Raw genomic sequence first — 19,430 nt, forward strand, 5'->3', positions numbered from 1 at the left:
TAACAACCTCTGCTGCCACACCAGTAATATGAATCATCAACAATTCCTTAACTACAGGAAAATTTCCAGAAGAACTGAAAAAATCATACATAAGCCCATTACTAAAGAAAACAAACCTGGACCCGCTGAACCCCTACAACTACTGACTGATTACAAATGGACCTTTCTTGGGCCAACTAATAGAAAGAGCAGCGTTTGTCCAGATGTCACAATTTATTGAAGATAATACCATACTTTCAGACTTCCAAATGGTAGTCCATCCAGGAAAAGACACAGATTCTGCCCTCAGGATGACCTAAAGAACACAGTTGACAGCAACGGGGTTGCTGCGCTAATAATTAGACTGTTGGACATGCTAGTGTGTTTTTTGGATTGAAAATGAATAGAGGAGGGATAAAAGAAGGAAGGAGGGATAGAAGTGGAAAGGGTCCAGAATCTTTTTTTTGGAGTGCATAGCAGTAGGAGGGGGGTTGGGAATGATTAAAGGGGGGTGGAGGGGGAAGAGTCAGAGGTAAGGGTGTAAAAAGGCTTCTTTGGGAGATCTAAATAGTAAAAGAGGTATAAGATGATACAAGGAGCGGTAGAGGAGGGAAGAGTCTAGAAAGGGTTATTTTGGGGTTTGGGATAAATGAGAGAGTGGAGGTAGAGGATATATTTAGAGAGGTATAGGGTGATAAATAGGGATATGCATTTGAAAGAGTAGTAGAAATAGGTTGAAATTAGTTTTAAAGTTGAGGTAGAGGAGATATTAGGAGCAGTATAGGGTGAGAAATAGGTTAGTGCATTGGATATGCTGAATTAGGAAAAAAAGTAATACCTATATAGATACATAGGTACATGGAAGGTATATATATGCATAAGGAAGGTAGTATAAGTAGATTAAAGATGAATTTAATAAAATCCATTAATCCATAACAATGCATAGTCTCTCTTAAAGTTCCTGTGCTTGCCACCTAGTCAGTGTGTTGTATTGTGTCCAACCTCTGTGGGTATGTCAACTGTCAACATAATGTATGGAAGTGCTTTGCAGCTCACATTTATTCTACACTGGTGATTGTTTTTCCCTGTTTCCCATTGATGTTCCGTATGTTCATAAATATTTCTCTTCTACAGCATCACATCTTCCATCAACGCATTCATGTTCATGGGTGTCTTATGTCTGGAGAACCTGTAAGTTCTCGTAGCACATTCACATTACCTAGACCTACACCAAGCGGGTTTTAGACCGGAACACTCTACTGAATCCATCATGCTGGCAGTTCACGATGAACTAAGAAAGTTAGCAGACCAAAACATCTCGCAGGCCCTAGTGCTCCTGGATTTGTCTGCGGCTTTTGACACCGTCCACCACAACCTACTGGTTGAACGGGTCGAGAGCGCCGGCATCCAGGGCGTCCCCCAAAAATGGATCTCCTCCTTCCTCAGCAACCGCCACCAAGCTGTTCGCCTCTCTGACTTCTTCTCCGAAAAAAAGAGACTCACTTGTGGGGTTCCCCAGGGGTCCTCTCTCACTCCACTCCTATTCAACCTGTACATCATACCGCTGATCTCTGATCTACAGAAGAGAGACGTAGCTATTTTTAACTATGCCGATGATATCCAGCTGGTCTTTACCATTGACTCTTCCTCACACGCAATGGAAACCTTCCAATCCACCATGACGTTCATCAGAAATTGGATGAATCTAAGCCAATTAAAATTAAATCCAGATAAGAACGAGCTGGTTCTCACCAGGTCCTCAGTTAACCCTTGGAACCTCAACTTCTGGCCACCCACTTTGGGCCCTCCTCCATTCCCAGTCAGCGCGGTCAAAAGCCTCGGTGTCACAATTAGCAGCGTTCTCACCTTAAAGACTCAGGTCAATACTGTAGTCTCCTCCTGCTTTTTCCATTTACGCAGGATTCGGAAAATAAGTAGATTTCTCTCCTTTGAGGCCCATGTTCAGGTCACTTTGGCCTTAGTCATGTCACGCATCGATTATGCCAACTCACTATACGCCGGAATCCCCGCCTACCAACTTCAAAGGCTTCAACTGGTGCAGAACCAAGCGGCCAGACTGATACACGGGAAACCTAGGTCGCATCACGTAAAACCCCTGCTTAAAAGCCTTCACTGGCTCCCAGTCGCCCAACGCTGTCTCTTCAAATTGGGCTGTCTGATTCACAGAGCCATGACATCTCATGGGCCTGTCTTCAGAGCCAACAGAATTCAGCGCTATGTCCCCCGCCGCGCCCTTCGCTCTGCCAGTTCCAATCTGTTGACCCCTCACTCCTTTAAACAGAAGAAACTGGGCGGACTTCGATTTACGTTTTTGGCACCTCAGTTCTGGAACACACTTCCTCCTGAACTACGTCAAATCGACTCATATCCCATGTTTAGAAAATCTCTTAAAATTTAGCTATTCTCTCAGGCCTACGATCAATAGCTCACCCACTGCACCTGTCCACGTATTTCCCAATCAGCGCCAAGAAACCGTTGGTGAACGAGCGCTCTAGAAATACCCGTTATCATATTATATCATTGCTGCCCACTTAGTCAAATCTTCAGTGAATTTTTAACCCTTCCTTACCATCTTAATGTGGCTCTCTTCCGCGTTGGCACACTCCATCATATCTCTAATCAAGGTATGTAGTTTTGGCGGCTACAGGCTTAACCAGTATATGGCCAGTGCAATCTGCAGAGCTGCTAACATGTCCCTCATCTTGCCTTCTTTCTGTGTGGGAATAGCCCCAGCAAGCATTGTAATTTTTGTCAATTTAGTATTCCTACTTGTGATTGTCTGCAGCTTCCTCACAACTTCTCCCAAGTAGCCCTGTACTTGCGGACAGCTCATGTTATGTGAATAAAGTCTACTATAGATTCACAACATGGTCAACAATGTGAACTGTCTTCTGGATAAATTTTACTCAGCTTGAGAGGAGTCAGGTAGGTCATGTGAAAGTCGTAAAACTGCACTCTCTTACATCATGCATTGATAGGCTTCATACTTTATCCCAGTTAGGCTTAGTAATCGGTTCCTCACAGTTTGTAACCCATCTCCCTCTGGTAGTAGATGAATTCATAGAAAAACGAAATCATAGAAACCACATTAGAGGAAACCAAATCATATATTTGAAGGAAAGACAATTTTGATGAGATACAAAAAATCGAAAATTAAAGGAAACATTTTGCATTTTAAAGGGAAAGCAATTTTAAAGAAAATCTAAAATGACAATCAACTTGGGTAGAGTCTAGGACTACTTTGGGGTTTTTGGGCTCAGGGGTGGATCGTGTATGGGGTGATACGGGGATTCTTAGTGGTCAGAAATAATTGCCGTTAAGGCTTAGAATGAGGGTTTTAGGGTTCAGAGATGGGTGTTTGCAGGGGTGGTGAGGGCATTTTAGGGTTGACGCATGAGTGGTGTTTAGGTGTGTGAGGTGTTTTTAGGTTTCAGGTATGGGTGGAGTGTATGGGTGTTGAGAGGTTTTAGGGTTCATGGATGGGTGGAGTTTAGGACTGGTGAGCATTTTTAAGGTTTCATTATGGGAAGCAGCTGGGGTGGTGAAGAGTTTTAAGGGTTAAGGATGGGGAGAAGTTTAGGGTGGTGATGGATTTTAAGGGGCCAGGGACGGGTGGAGTTTAGATATAGAAAGGGGTTTTTAGGGTTCAGGGATGAGTAGTTTAGGGTGATGAATTCTTATGGGTTAGGGGTGGCTGGTGTGTAAGGGCAGAGTGTATGGGTGTTGAGAGGTTTTAGGGTTCATGGATGGGTGGAGTTTAGGGATGGTGAGGGTTTTTAAGGTTTCATTATGGGAAGCAGCTGGGGTGGTGAAGAGTTTTTAGGGTTCAGGATGGGGTGGAGTTTAGGGTAGTGAGGGGTTTTAAGGAGTCAGGGATGGGTGGAGTTTAAATATAGAAAGGGGTTTTTAGGGTTCAGGGAGGAGCAGTTTAGGGTTAATGTTAATGTTAAAAATGATTTATAAAGCGCATGGATTCATGGCGCTGTAAAGGCTCAGAGATTGTTAACGGACATCTTAGTTATGCTCTAGTTATAGGCTTGTGCAAACAGCCACGTTTTAAGGGATTTCCTAAATTGCATTACCTCAGTACAGGAATGGATCTCCAACGGGAGAGTGTTCCACAGTCTGGGAGCAAGAGTGGCAAATCTACAGCCGCCCTGACTGACTCGTCTGAATACGGGGATGGTAAGAAGTGAGAGGTGGGCAGAGCGGAGGTTCCGGGACGGGGTGTGTCTGGATATTAAGGTGTCAATAAATTTGGGGTTGTTACCATGCAAAGATTTAAAGATGATGCAGCCCACCTTAAAGGCACAGCGTTGAGGGATTGGGAGCCAGTGAAGTGTCCTCAGCAATGTGGTGGCAGTCTGCCACCTGGGTTGATGCAGGATGAATCTGGCCACCTGCTTTTGGGCCATCTCTAACCGTTTAAACAGATAGATAGGCATGCCCAAGTATACAGAGTTTGCATAGTCCAGGAGAGACAAGACAGTGGCGACCACCACTTGGATTAGGGCTTCCTGTGTGAAGAACCAATGTATCTTTTTGATCTTCCTTATTTGAAAGAAACATTTGGAGATGACCGTGCCAACCTGGGTGTTTAGTGACAGATCATGGTTGAGAGTAACTCCTAATGTTTTGGCCGAGTGGGAGGGAGAAGGACCTAACTCTGAAGGCCAGTAATGAGGACCCCAAAATTTAAGGCTGACCCCAGTGAGAACAAGTTCCATCTTCCCAGGGTTTAACTTAAGGTGGTTCTGGTCCATCCACTGTTGGATATGTAACATAGTGGCCTGAAATTCGGCGATGGAACTGTGGGAGTTATCAATCGGGAAAACTAGTTGTAGATCATCTGGATAGTTAAAATTTGTCACATTCCTGTCTTTAAGGGACTGGATTAAGGGGAGGATGAAACGATTGAACAGATGGGGAGAAAGAGCGGAATCTTGTGGTACACCACAGTTGGTTTTGCGTGGTGGGGCCATAAAGTGGCCTAGGCAGACGGCCTGGAAGCGATCCTTCAGGAAGGAGGAGAGCCAACAAGCCGGGGTACCCAAGATTCTGGCTTGTTTGACACGGTCCGACCAAAGTAGCATGGTCGACCGTGTCAAAGGCAGCAGAGAGGTCCAAAAGGACCAGTGCTTGAGGAGAGCGTTTATCCGCACCATCACGGAGAGTGTCCAGGACAGCCAAGATGAAAGTTTCAGTAGAATGGGCTGGCCGGAAACCTGCCTGATAGGCATTGAGATATTTAGATTCTTCCAGGAAGGCTGACAGGCATTTGGCTACGTGAGCCTCTAGCACTTTTGCTAAGAACGGGAGTAGGGAGATGGGACGATAATTAGGTAGGAGTGTAGGATCAGCACCGGGTTTCTTCAGAAGAGGGACCAAAGTGGCTTTTTTAAATGCTTTAGGAACTTGACCGGTGGTGAGTGACTCATTCAGTAGTGTCAGTGCTGGACCTCGATAGATTGATAAGCAGTCCTTGAGTATGTGGGGTGGGCAGCAGTCAGAAGGAGCTCCAGATTTTACTTTTACGAGTAGCTCCTGAAGAGTCTCAGTGCTAATGGGGGGAAACAGCTGAGGGTGCATTGTTACTATGTGTAATGGTAGCGGGTGACATGGGGGGGGTGCAGAGGAATGCTGGCTTTGATGGTAATGATTTTTTCAATAAAGTAATCATTTACAGAATTACATAGAGCTTGAGAGGGCATGACTTTTGTAAGACCCTGTCTGGGTTGGAAATTTCGTTCATGATAACAAAGATTTCTTTTGAGTTTTTGTTGCAGTTAAGAATGCGTGAAGAAAAGTGAGCAGCTTTCGCTGTGATAATAGTCTTCATGTATTCTTTCCGAGCTGATATGTACGGCAGTTTCCTATCAGGGGAGTATTCCCGTTGCCACTGCCTCTCTAGTTGGCGTAGGGCCAGTTTCTGGGTTTTAAGTTCAGAAGAGAACCATCTCTGGGCGTCGGCACGTCGGGCTAATTTGATTTTCCTAAGAGGTGCGTGCTTGTTACTGGCCTCAAGAAATCATTGGGAGAGGTTTGCCTCAGTGTGGTCGATGTCATTTGCCAGGGACGGGGTGGTGTTGGTCAAGCTGTCAAGAAAGTCTTTTTTATTAATGGCATTCCATTTCCTGCCATATCCACCTTCAACTGTTCTGATTTTTTGAAGAGTCGACAGTGTGATCATGAATTTTAGAAGATGATGGTCACTCCAGACACAAGGGTCAATAGTAGGGGTTGAAGTGGTCATGCCATTAGTCCACACTTGATCTAGAATGTGCCCCTTCACATGGGTGGGAGAGGAGACTTGCTGTGTAAAATTTAGATTAGTAAGGAGATCAGACAGCCCCGCCGTTTGAGGTCCTTCAAGGGGGTCATTGTACCAGTAGTTAAGATCACCTAAGAGGAGAATCTTAGCGTAATCGGTGGCAAGTTTCGCCATCTGCTCGCTAAGTGAGAGGGGAAAGTGAGCCATCTGATAAGGAGGCCTATAAACTAAGACACAGACAAAGGTGTCCATGGTGGAATCTAGTTGGATTACTATGTTATCCGCCTCATTGAGAGTGAGAGAGGGCAGGGTACTGAACCTGAAGTTAGTGTTGATAATGGCTGCGACCGCCCCTCCCATTTTACCTGATGAGCGGTTGGCATATATGATGTAATAGTTAGAGGGTATACCGGCTAGCAAATCAGGGGTGGAGTCTTCAGTAAGACAGGTTTCTGTAAACAGCAACAAATCAGGTGTATCAGTGAGCAAGAGAAAAAGAATATCAAGCTGGTGTTTGACGAGGGAGCGTGTGTTGAGGTAGTAGACTGATAGAGGCCTGGGCTGGGGTTTAGCAGGTGAGGAGAACCCTGTTCAAAGGTGGTAGAGATCAGTATTTCGGGGAAATCACACCTTTCAGAAAGGATTCCTTGCTCCGCGAGTGAGACCTGTTTTTCGCGAGCAAGATATGAAAGGGGGAAATGTATCAATTTTAGGGTGTCTGAGGAGTAGGTAATAGCTCGGGCATACTGCCTGGGCCCTGGGTCTGGATGGTCCACAGCACCGCCCTCTCACCACCTGATTGGCTATTGTAGGGGGAGTCACTCCGGCAGCAGGGAGCCCGGAACAGCCGACTTACGCGCAAGGTAATAGCGTGTAATGATTTTAAAAACACAGTAAAAAGATTCTAGCAGTGCGATGTTGATCACCATCTTTTCTCCTAGCACCAGGACACCTTAATGAGTAGCCATGCATTCCACAAATAGATTTAGTAAATGAAATAAAATGTCTCCAATGGCTCCCTACATGCAATAAGGAAATATATCATACTATGTGTGCATGGATATCGGCAGAGTTTGGTGCGTGACGACTGAAAGCTTACATATTGCAATACTTGACCTGCTAGCCTTTATTGCAGCTTTCTTTTGAGTGGATGTTAACTCTTTGCTTAATTCTCCTAAAGGTCTCATGTCTTGTTAATGTTTCATGTTAATTCCTAATCCTCTGCTCCTGCAGTAACTGGGCCCCTTACATGCTCACTGGGACATCCCATTTTTTACAATTTGAGGTACGAAAATAGAGTCACCAACGGTCCACACAGGTATGTAAGACAAGGCTTAATGTTGCTTAGTTCAAATATGTTGAAATCTGCAGAACTTTTTACTAGAACATATTATGGTTTCTAAAGCTATGCATGCAACAAATCCCCAGTCTGCAGTGTAAAGCAGGTGAGGCTTTTTTAGAGGTCAAGAAACAATGGCTTTTGGGTGTATTGAGGTGTTTTAAGGGGTATGGGATGGGTGGGGTTTAGGCAAAAAAGGCGTTTTAGGGTTTAGAAATGGGTGGGTTAGGGTGTAGTGAGTGATTTTAGTGTTCAGGGATCATGGATATTTGGGGTAGAAAGGGCATTTAGGTTTTAGGGATGAGTGTTGGTTAGGTGTGGTGAGGGGTGTTAGGGGGCAGGGATTGATGGTGTTTAGGAGTTGTGAGGGGGTAGGCAACAGATGTTTATGGGTGGCGATGGGTCAGAGAATTAAAAGCATACAAAGTAATTGTCGGACAATGACTGGGGGGGGATTTTGAAGGACGATGACAAGGGAAAATTAATTATTTATTTAATTTTCCCTTGTCGTTGTCCATTGAAATCCCCCCACCAGGCCCCACCGCTCTTACCTGCACGGGTCGCAGCTGCATATGCTCCAACATGTCCTTAATGTCTGTTTCAGTGCTCAGCACGGGCAGTTTGCACTGTCTTTCTTTTCCTTTGGGCTGTGCATGACATGGTCAAGTAGCTGCACATTAAGTGATGCACTTCCTTATGGTATAAACCCACACTGATCACTGTACACCAGTTGTTCTGTCACCTTTAGTATTCTATTTGCTAAGATGTTACATAACATCTTTGTGCAGACATTGATCATAGACCGCAGTCCATAGGCTCCTTTATATGTTTTTGGGATTAGGGCAAGCAGTGCTTTCTCGTGGTTATTGGGTGCTGTTTTTTCTCTCAAAGGTTCTCAAGGCGACCTGTGACAATTTGCCTGCTGGTTCCCAGTACACAACAGTGATAGGTCTATGGGAACACCATCATTTCCAGGTCTTGCCTTTCTGCAGATCTTGCATAACGGCGGTTAACTCTGCTCTGCGATCAGGGTATCCAACAGGATCCTTGGCGCCACTGAAACCAAGGGAGGTTCCCCAAGATATTCATGTGTTTCTCTTCTGCCCAATCATGCCCAATCATGTTGCCCATGTGCACTTCACAGACTTGTGGTTGAATGAAGCCTTCGAAGCAAGGATACACTCTTGTGTGCAGGATCTCATTCTGTTCATGAGGCAGGGTGGAGACAGCGAGTGTGTAGAGAACATCTGCCATGTCTGTGACTGTGACTGAGACTGCAAGGCTGGTGTCAGCTTATCTGACGGGCATGGGAATGTTGTGATTTTGTGAAGACAGTGTAACGTGGAGATGGGGGTCTTACACTTGTTGACTGTGTCTGTTTATAGACTATGGAAGTGAGACGCCTTTGTCCTATTTATTAGAACCTGTCCTTTGCTTCTATTGCACAATTTTCATCCACATTTTTCCCACAGTGTCTCTCCATCAAACTCTCAGTCCCTCCCAAACGCTGGTCTTTGTGCATCTTCCATCCCTTCCACCCTCATCATCCAACGCCTGCTTCTCCATCTACTCCAGTGCCTTCCTTTCCCTTGTAGTCCCCTCTTACCAGGAAAAGGTATCTCTCAGCCGTGGAGCTGGAACGGCGGAAGGGGATCTTCTGCACAGAACCCTCTTTAATCAGCTCATTCGAAGGGTCAACAAAATCTTCTTCCATACCAAGCCGCTTGTACACCTCCCAAAGCCTGTGCAGGCGCTCCTGCAGAGAACACGACACAGAGAAGGAAGCAACACAGCCAGAGTTAGAACTAATAGTAGTCAAATAGAGCAAGCAAGTGTGCGGGGGGAAGGAAAGAGGTAGACAAGCGGAGAGGGAAAGGATGCCAATGGGAGGGCAAAAGAGATGAATGAGGGCGAGAGAGGTAACAGAGAGATAAACCCAACCAGTCTGATCATAATACGGCATAACATAACAAAGATGGCACCTACCGCCTTTTAAATGTCCCAGCCCTGACAGGCCTTGGAGGGTCGACAGTGTTTGAAAAACACTCAGCTCTCCTCCTTCGCAGAATGTAATGGGCCAGGGACTTTGAGCATTGCAATGTGAAAATACAAAATAACTGGCAAGTGATGAACAAATCATCAACATAGTAGCGTTATTTGCAATAACATTTCTTTAAATGCAACACGAAGGGAAATTTAAGTTTTCTGAAGAATTTAGTGGGTGTCACTGGACAAACCTAAACTGGTATGGGCAGAATCTGAGTCCATGGGATGGGTTAAATATGCTGCTCAGGATGGCACTAGCACTCACCTGCTGCGATGGTCGTCTTAACCAGTCCTCCACCGTAATGCGCCATTCTGGCCTCTGAAGGGTTTCCCTTGTAATGATGCTATTGTCCCCTTTTGCTGGAGAAAATCTAAGGGGAGCAAAGTAGCACTTCAGACCTGCAGGCGGTTTGGGACAAGGTCTAGACGAAGAACATTAATGTGATCCTGCTGGAGCGATCTGGGCAGCACCCAGTTCTGTGGCCAGGAAGGCGCTCATCTGGTCCACGTTGGTCGTCATGATACTACTCTTCAGAGCACTGGCTTTAAGAGCTTGAAGAGCTTGAAGAGCTCAGTTCTTATGTCATTCACGGGTGCTAAATACCAGCTCAACTCCCAAAGAAACGACTCATTGTTCAAATTTCAAATGTCCTGATGGTCCAGTGAATGGAACTGTTTTATGATCCTGGATGCAGTGAGGTAGGCAAGGTGGGTTTGGAGTCCTTTCCTCCCTCCCTTGAAGTTGCCTTCACACCACAGAGATGATGCAAGCTGGGTTCTACAGCCTGAAGGGTGTCGGTGAGTTACTCTTTTTCTCAGGCTGTAGCCAGACTTGCGGCACCCTCTACATGCCCCCTTGGCAGCACCCATGTTGGCAGCCTTTCTCCTGGGCAAACTGGGGCAACCGGATTTGAGGGGAGCAGACACAAATGCCAGGCCAAGACAGACATCTAAAAAGCAACTCATTTTAAAGGGCAGCTGCTTTGGCAGGATAAAGAGGCTCAGGTACAAAGGGCCCTTCTGGGAGCGCTGTACAAAATCACAGCTGGGCACCTATTGACCAGGGCACGGTATTACAGGTCGTTGCACGATAGCTATGTCAAGTGATTGTGTCATGAAGGATAGTACCATCAAATTATTCTCCAAACCAAGATCACACAAAGGAACACAAACTAACAGGCAACAATCAATACAAGACCCTGAGCATAAACTGTAAGAAATCGGGTTAATGGTTGATGAGGGCGGATACCCCACTCATGCAACAACCACAGTCCTTGACAGGATGAACCACCAAAGTCACTAGCCTAACCTTCGCTTAACCCGCTGGTAGCTTTGCACAAAGCACTCAGGCTTAACTTAGAGGCAGTGTGTAAAATATTTATGCAGCACACTAATAGTAATAAAGAGAAAACACAACACAAGAAAAGACCCAAACCAATTTAGATAAATAGAAAACATTTTAATAAATAATATAACACCAAATAAAAGTGAAATCCAATCAGCAGAATGTAAAGTGTCAGGGAACCACTGGAGGAGGTCGCTGTGCAATGCAATGCGATCAATAATCTGCTCCCACATTCTCATTGATGTTTCTCTCCCAGTTCCTCCTATTGCCCCACTACGCATACAGCTATGTTTTCATCCACTGTTTCTGGAACTTCCACCGTTTGCATCAGAGGTACGGTTGAGGGTATCTTGTCATTATTACCATACGCACCACAGCTTTTTGCCACTTCTTCCACCTCTTTATCTAAAACTAGCCACTCTCTCACTCCCCTCTTCATCAGACACCTTCCTAAATGACATCCTTGTGCTAGTACTGTGAACCTTTAATCTCAGTGTACTGGCAGTACCGACCTACACCCTCGCACCGATCCTAACAAAACCCTATGCAACTTCCATGTACTCCTTTCCAAACAACCTTTAATGGGGGAACCAACACAAAGCATATTCCATAACAATGCCCCCTTCCCCTCGGGTGAAACTCTTGTTTAAAAGCCCTGCAACCATTTCATCTTCAACATCCCTTTCATCCTTCACCTCAGTATCACTTGTCCACCAGGACAGGCGCTCTGTCGCGACACAGCTCTTGTGAGCAATGGACTCATCATCCAAGCAGATTCCTCAGCCCTCTGCTCCTCCTCACGGAGGCAATCCATCCATTGAGAACAGGATCATCAGTGGGTCATTATCAAATCCCTGTTTGTAGGGAGCACCCAGCTACCTTTTGATCTTCCCTGGAAGGTTATGATTGTGGACTGCGGAAGCACCAACAGCAATGGGGAATGATGATCAGCTGAAGGTCCCAGCAGATCTCATTCCACACACAGCAAAGCCAAAAAAACTCAGTCCTGCAAACCTGGGAGGTGCCTAGGGACTGCTTTAGCAGCTTGAGACAATATAACCACTCCTTCCAAAGATGCAATAACTGCAGAGATTAGGCTCAGGGCCAGCCTCCTTCAGCCACTGGCTTTCATGTGTGTTTCATGCATTGCCGTTGCTTGGATGAGCTGTCCATCAAGACAGTGGTGTTTTGCGGATGAATTCATTGTTCCATTTGTGGTTTTGGTGAAGGGGTATCAGGTAGGTCTTTAACAGACTGCAGATGCCCCATGACGTGCACCTTGTAATTTCAAGCCACTGTGCTTTCTTTGATGTATTTACTTTGCTGACAAGACATTTTAAATGTGGATATATGGCTGCATTGTTCAGTAAGTGTGTGTTGCTTTGATGCCTTACTCTGTTATATAGACACTGTACTATTCACTAATTACCATTGTGCATTCAGTTGCTTTAATCTCCTGTCATGATACAATGTGGTTGAATTTCCGGCGTTTTTGTTCACATAGATATGCAGAGGAATAGGCTGTCTTAAGGCTGCACCGAAAACACTAGGGATATGCTAAACCATCCATGATGTGTTATTTTTCTGTGTAAACCTTTTGAGATTACCAATTATGAAGCCTAGTTCATATTCACACTCCTTTTCATAACATTAAGCTTTGAGGGTACAGCGTAACTCAGCTACTACAGTCAATGGCGCAAAGGAGCACTGCTCCCCGCTTGTATATTGTTGCCCAACATACGGGTCATGAAGAGACTTTCTTTCTTGAACAACTGGTGGTAACACAAACAAAGTCATCGACTAGTACCAAGCACTTCCCTAAGACAGAGCCAGACCAACTGGATTTGCCAAAATATCGTTAAAATGTCCTGCACATCTAACCTGGGCTTCTATTGGAATTCTAGAATGCAGTTTCCTGCCGCTAAAACGGCGATAATTTTAACGAGGTTCTTGCTAATATGCCACTATGTTTTTTTTGCCATGACAAATATATCACCAGTTGTGTAATAGCAACATTTTAGATATAAACCCATTTTATGGTAAAGGTATGCTCTCTTTTTCTGTATTCAGGAGGCTCAAGCACCTTCAAGCTGGGAGTTACACCTAACATGTTAATGTTGGCACCTTGCATATTCTGGCAATGCCCAAGATAGACAGGTTCAAGAAAGAAGGAGCTACTAATATATTAGAAGGTTGAAAGTAAAAAAAGATTAAAACGTCTTAATATTTTGGTTGATGATTGCCAAATATGCCTCCCAAATATGAAGCGTTAGCGCGTGAAGCGCATTTCATGGAGGTCTAGCCCGCAGCTAGTACAGATCATAGAATTCTTCTGTTAAGGTAGCAGCAAAGACGCGCTATGGTTTATCTGTTAAGAGGGCGCTATGGTTTATCTGTTGAGAGAGGTGCTATGGTCTATCTCACTACGGCATGTAAGGACCATCAATATGGATTATAAATGTCTTTGGATGCGTCTAACTATATTCATAAAACGTGCTGATATCTGCTGCATTAACTCATATGATTGTCATATGTCTGATATTCATATCACATATCAAGGTTTTTGTTCCATAAAATGAACAGACTCAACCGAGGTCAGGAGGAGACAATGACTGAACTGAGAAAACGTTCATTGCTGAAGAACACGGAGCTGATTGTTTTCGCCATGGCTTTGCATCTAGAAAGTAAGATATAATTATTTGTGGTAGTTCTTGTTCGAAATCATTTTATTTCTCCATCAGATAGGACGTTGCAGTACTTGGGGTTCAGTTATGGTCTGGGGGGCCCTACTGTGTCGGACCCTGTAAGTGGAGACGTCCGTGACCACAAAGCGTCAGGAGACACGAGCCTGAGGAAGCAGACTGGCCCCGCCACCCCAGAGTGACGGCATTACCGCCGCTTATGCCAGTCCTGAAGATAGACCTTCCACCAAAGTGAGGGTCCATCTGCAGGACACCAATTACCAATGCTCCCAATCCACTGAGGATCCCTTTACTCACGGGGGAGACTGCAAAGCTTTTGTGACCAGGACATCCATCATTGCAGTCCCAGGCAGAAGGGCCACCAGCGAGAATGGACCCAGTTGGGGCAATGCTTGGTTTAGAGTTCCCCAGGAGCCATCCCCTTCAGCTCCAGAAGTGGCAAAAGCGTGTCCCTGATGGTGGAGCCGGTAGCAGCTCCACCGCTGTGAAGTGAACACCATAAACTGCCCCCTCTGAATGCGGTGGTGCTTCGGAGACGTAGGCAAAGGGGAGAGCCACTATTTTCAGAACGGTATTCTATCACCGCCACCAATTTTTGGATTTTCAGGTTTCTAAACGGACACAAGGTTAGACCAGGTGAATGTATATTAAAGAGAATCATTAGTTGTAAGAAGCAAAAGGATAAAGTAGTGAACGTATTGAAAGGTGGTGCTGCTGCCTGTCACCACAACCACTTAACTCCATGTGACTTTAGGACTTTTGAGATGGTCACCTTTTCTTTCCATTTAATTTTAAACGATTTTGGGGCATATTTACCAGAAACTGGCGGAGCGCGGTTTTAGACCAACATTTGTAATGCCGTACTCTGTCCGTTTCGAATTGCAGGGATGCACCATATTTACAACAATACTGCACACACCTGTGTTTCCCCTAGCGCTGGCGCTAAAGAAGCTGCCAAGCGCAATATGCAGGCACCCATATGCCATGTTGCAAGGGTGCTTGCGCTGCAGGGGTGTTTGCTTATGTGCAGGAAAGGACACCTTTCTACACATAAACAATCTTTACAGGCGATTTGCTATTTCCATGTGTGCTGCAGAATGCAGCAGACATGGAAACAGCAAAATACCAGGAGAAATGAAACATTTCTCCTAGTATCAACTACATAAGACCAGGTATTACGTGGCAATATTTTTGGCGCTGCTCCATACCTAGTAAATATGGGGCAGTGTCAAAAAGCAATGGGTCTTCCGGCTGAATGCCCACTGCAACACTCACTGCATGCCCCTTTCACGCTAAGTCTTGCGTGAATAGAGGCATTATTTACAAGGCGGCATTCAGCTACGTTAAGTGGCTTAACTCTGCCTTGTAAATAAGTCGAAGGACTTAACACAACATGAACATTGGAAAAAGTGACAATCTGGTGGCATTAACTCATTGTAAATGTGCCCCAACATATTGCTGTGTGGAGAGAACTTAGAAGAACACATACAAACGCACATGTATAGGGATGGAAATATTGTTCGAAAAGATGTACACTTACAGTAGTAAAATGTAATTTGTTAATCATTCCCATCTGTAGAGACCTCTTCTCTGTATCTGTCAGTGTACATGTTTGTAGTTCACTAGTGCGACTGTAAAAGCACACTTATCCTGTGAGCCACACCAGGAGTGCTGCCAGGAGTGTGCGTGGGATGAATCTGGCATGAGAGGCAACGCTTGCGGGTATCTGACTAGTTAGGCATCTGATGGGGAGCGGCCTTGTACGATGAAGTGTGGCTGTTCTAGATAATTAGTGAGTCAGGGTCCAAGCCTGACAAAGGTTGTTGAGCTTAGGACTGCACCTCTAAAGATAGGATGGACAGACAAGTGCCACTTCAGGAGCCCTAGGTATGGAAGGGGCTACTCAGGAGAAAGTCAGGATCCTCTGTACCGAATAGCTGGAGACCAGCACAAGGCTAGTTCAAGCAGACAAACTCTTTGAAGTGCCGCAGCCCTCCCACCATTTGTAGACCTGCAACGGGGGTTGACCGAAACCTGGATCTTTTGGACTCCTGCGGTGCATTGAGGGGTCGAAGTATGGTGGTTCTACCAACCAACTAAGTGAGTGAGCTAAAGTATAGACCGGACACAGACCAGTGTCCGGTTAATGGTTGCCAGCTCAAATATGAACAATAACTAAATATTCAGCAATTGGTTCCAAGCCAGTAATAAAGTATACGCCTAATTGTTCAGCACCCCCACATCAAAGGAATCTGACCACAATTTGTGACCTGTCTATATCAATGGCGGCGATGTCAATAGTTGTATGATAAATCAACTATCTTCCTATGGGTCAGTTAGACAGCTTAACCACATCGATGCTATGCATTTTCCCGCTGTGTGCTGGAATCAACAAAAACACATGTTACATGACGAGCTGGGCTCGTCATGAGCGTAGCAGGAGGCTACCTCATGACGAGCCCAGCTCGTCATGAGTGTGGAAGGGGTTAAGTACAGTCCCCGCTGCAGTAGGATGTTTGTTTGGTGAAGTATATAAAGACCCAAACTGTGCAAAACATTGTTAATTACTCAATTTAGGTTCTTTGACCTAATATTTAGGTGAATGCACTAGGGTAAAGATAATGAAATATAATATGGAAATGGCTCGTAGCTGATTCCCACAATTAGCAGGTCCATATAAGGAATCCAGGGAATGTGTACTCACTGAACATTAATTTGTAAATAAAAAAGAAGCGCAGAGACAAAGCCCTAGAATGACCCTGCGTGGCACACTCGCCTACAGAACTCCCAGACCATGAACCGCGTTCACCACAACCATCACCGACCTCATTTACCCCCTCACCATCGCCTCCATGGACTACACACTGCTCGGAGAACTCAACTTCCACCTTGACAACCTCAGCGACCCCTACTCCTCCACCCTCCCGGACAACCTCGCCAACATCAGACTGAAACAGCTCATCACCACCACACCCACAAGGCGGGACACACCCTCGACCCCATCTTTGCAGGAGGTAACAACATCCACTTCGGCAACACGATGCAACCCCCCTGGACAGACCACCATTGCGTAAACTTCTCCTTCGACAAAACCACCACTCACAAACCTACACCATGCCCTCTGCAAAGGAACTGGAGCAAGGTCACAGAGGAGCACCTCAACTCCACCCTCAACTATGATCCCCGTCTCACCTCGACCGATGCCAACTCTACAGCCAACGAACTACACAGATCAATCAATCAATCAGGGGTTTGTTAAAGCGTGACTACTCACCCGTAAGGGTCTCAAGGCGCTAGGGGTGGGGCGGTGCAGGTTCCATTCCATCAAGGAGGGGGTCTGTCGAAGAGCTAGGTTTTGAGGTTTCTTGCGAAGATGGGGAGCGATGTTGTCTGTCTGAGGTGGAGCGGAAGGGCGTTCCATGCTTTGGCAGCGAGGAAGGCGAAGGAGCGGCCTCCCGATCTGGTCTTTCCAGTGCGGGGGACCACGGCGTAGGAGAGCTGGGCTGATCGTAGGGTCCTTTGGGGTGCGTGGAATTTGAGTCGGCTGTTCAGGTATGCTGGTCCGGTGCCGTGGAGGGCCTTGTGTGCGTGGGTGAGCATCTTAAAGGTCATTCTCGCCTCGACGGGGAGCCAGTGGAGTGTGCGCAGGTGCTGGGAGATGTGGCAGTGTTTTGGCAGGTTGAGGACCAGTCTTGCGGCGGCGTTCTGGATGTTCTGTAGCTTGCGGATGAGGTTTTTGTTTATTCCGGCGTAGAGTGCGTTGCCGTAGTCGAGTCTGCTGGTCACCAGAGTGTGAGTGACTGTCTTTCGGTGTTCGAGGGGGATCCATTTGAAGGTCTTACGAAGGAGGCGGAGGGTGTGGAAGCAGGAAGATGAGACAGAGTTGATCTGGCAGTCCATTTTGAGCTCGGAGTCCAGGATGATTCCCAGGTTGCGTGCGTGGTCTGTGGGGGTTGGCGGGTTTCCGAGGGCGGTGGGCCACCAGGTGTCGCTCCAGGCGTCGGGGTTGGGCCCATGATGAGTACTTCTGTTTTGTTGGTGTTTAGTTGTAGGCAGCTGTTTTTCATCCATTTGGCAACGGCTTCCATGCCTTCTCGAAAGTTGCGTCTGGCGGTGTTGGGCTCGTTGGATAGGGAGAGGATGAGCTGGGTGTCGTCTGTGTATGACACGATGTTGAGTCCGTAGGTTCTGACGATGGGGGCAAGTGGAGCCATGTAGACGTTGAAGAGCGTCGGGCTGAGGGAGGAGCCCTGGGGGACTCCGCAGGTGGTAGGTGTGGGGTCCGAGAGGAAAGGGGGGAGTCTGACCCGCTGCGTCCTGCCGGAGAGGAAGGAGCAGATCCAGTCGAGGGCCTTGTCCTAGATTCCTGCATCATAGAGTCTGCGTATTAGGGTGCGGTGGGAGACTGTGTCGAACGCCGCTGATAGGTCGAGGAGGATGAGGGCTACTGTTTCTCCTTTGTCCAGTAGGGTGCGGATGTCGTCTGTTGCGGCGAGGAGGGCGGTTTCCGTACTGTGGTTTTTTCTGAAGCCGGATTGGGTGGAGTCGAAGATGTTGTGTTCTTCAATGAATGTGGCGAGTTGGCTGTTGATGGCTTTCTCTATGACTTTCGCTGGGAACGGGAGCAGGGAGATGGGTATGTAGTTTTTGAGGTCGGTGGGGTCCGCTGAGGGTTTCTTTAGGAGGGGGTTCACCTCGGCGTGTTTCCAGTCGTCGGGGAACGAGGCAGTCACCAGGGAGCGGTTGATGGTGTGGCGGAGCATGGGTGCGATGGTGTCGGCGGCTCTGTTGAAGATGTGGTGGGGGCAGGGGTCCGTGGGGGCCCCTGAGTGGATTGACTTCATTGTCTTCAGTGTGTCTTCGGTGGTGAGGGCTGTCCAGTCATCAATCGCTGGTTTCCGGGTGTCGGGGGTGGTTGGTGAGGGTTCAGTGTGTTGGTTGTCTTCGGCGAAGTTGTCGTAGATGCTCTTGATTTTGTGGTGGAAAAAGGTACTTAGTTTGTCGCAGAGGTCTTGTGAGGGAGGGATGTCGGTAGACTCGCTGGTGGGTTGGGCGAACTCCTTGATGATGCTGAAGAGTTCCTTACTGTTGTGTGCGAGGGTGGAGATTCTGTCTTCAATCGCTTTTTTCCTCGTTTCTCTGATGAGTTGATGGTGGGCGTTGGTGGCGGCTCTGAAGTTGTTGTGGGCTTCTGTGGATTTGGTGTTTCTCCAGGCCTTTTCGAGGCGGCGGCATGTGCGCCTGGATTCTCGAAGTTCGGTGGTAAACCATCTGGCTTTTTTGGCACGGGTATTGTTGTTTTTCTTGAGGGGGGCTATGGTGTTGGTGCTGTCCGAGATCCATCTATGCAGGGTTCGGGCTGCGGTGTTGGGGTCGTCGTTTTCCGCGATGGTTGGGGTGGAGTTGTGAGTGAGGAGGTGAGCTGGTCGTCGGTGATTTTGGTCCAGTTTCTTTGTGGAAGCAGGTGCTGGTGTCTGTGGATGGTGGGTGTTCTGAAGGTGAAGTGGACGCAACGATGGTTGGTCCATGGGAGTTCGGTGGTGTGGCTGAAGGTGATGGAGTTTCCTGTAGTGAAGAGGGGGTCGAGGGTGTGTCCTGCTGAGTGCGTGGGCTCGGTCATGATCTGGCGGAGTCCAATGTTGTGGAGGTTGTCCAGGAGGCATGTGGTGTTGGGGTCCAGTTGATTGTCGAGGTGGAAGTTGAGATCTCCCAGCAGGGTGTAGTTGG

At 46.8% G+C, this 19,430-nt stretch overlaps 1 protein-coding gene across 1 annotated transcript in view; it reads right to left on the reverse strand.

Moving 5' to 3' along the window:
- FGD2 (FYVE, RhoGEF and PH domain containing 2) overlaps positions 1-19,430 on the reverse strand; it is a 293,541-nt gene that overhangs the window by 140,215 nt on the left and 133,896 nt on the right. The window contains exon 8 of the mRNA XM_078644352.1: positions 9,217-9,366. Within this exon, the coding sequence (XP_078500478.1) occupies positions 9,217-9,366 (150 nt within the window). The remainder of the gene's footprint in view (positions 1-9,216; positions 9,367-19,430) is intronic.

This window comes from Lissotriton helveticus, chromosome 5_1 (genome assembly GCF_964261635.1).
Source record: "Lissotriton helveticus chromosome 5_1, aLisHel1.1, whole genome shotgun sequence".
Lineage (NCBI taxonomy): Eukaryota > Metazoa > Chordata > Amphibia > Caudata > Salamandridae > Lissotriton > Lissotriton helveticus.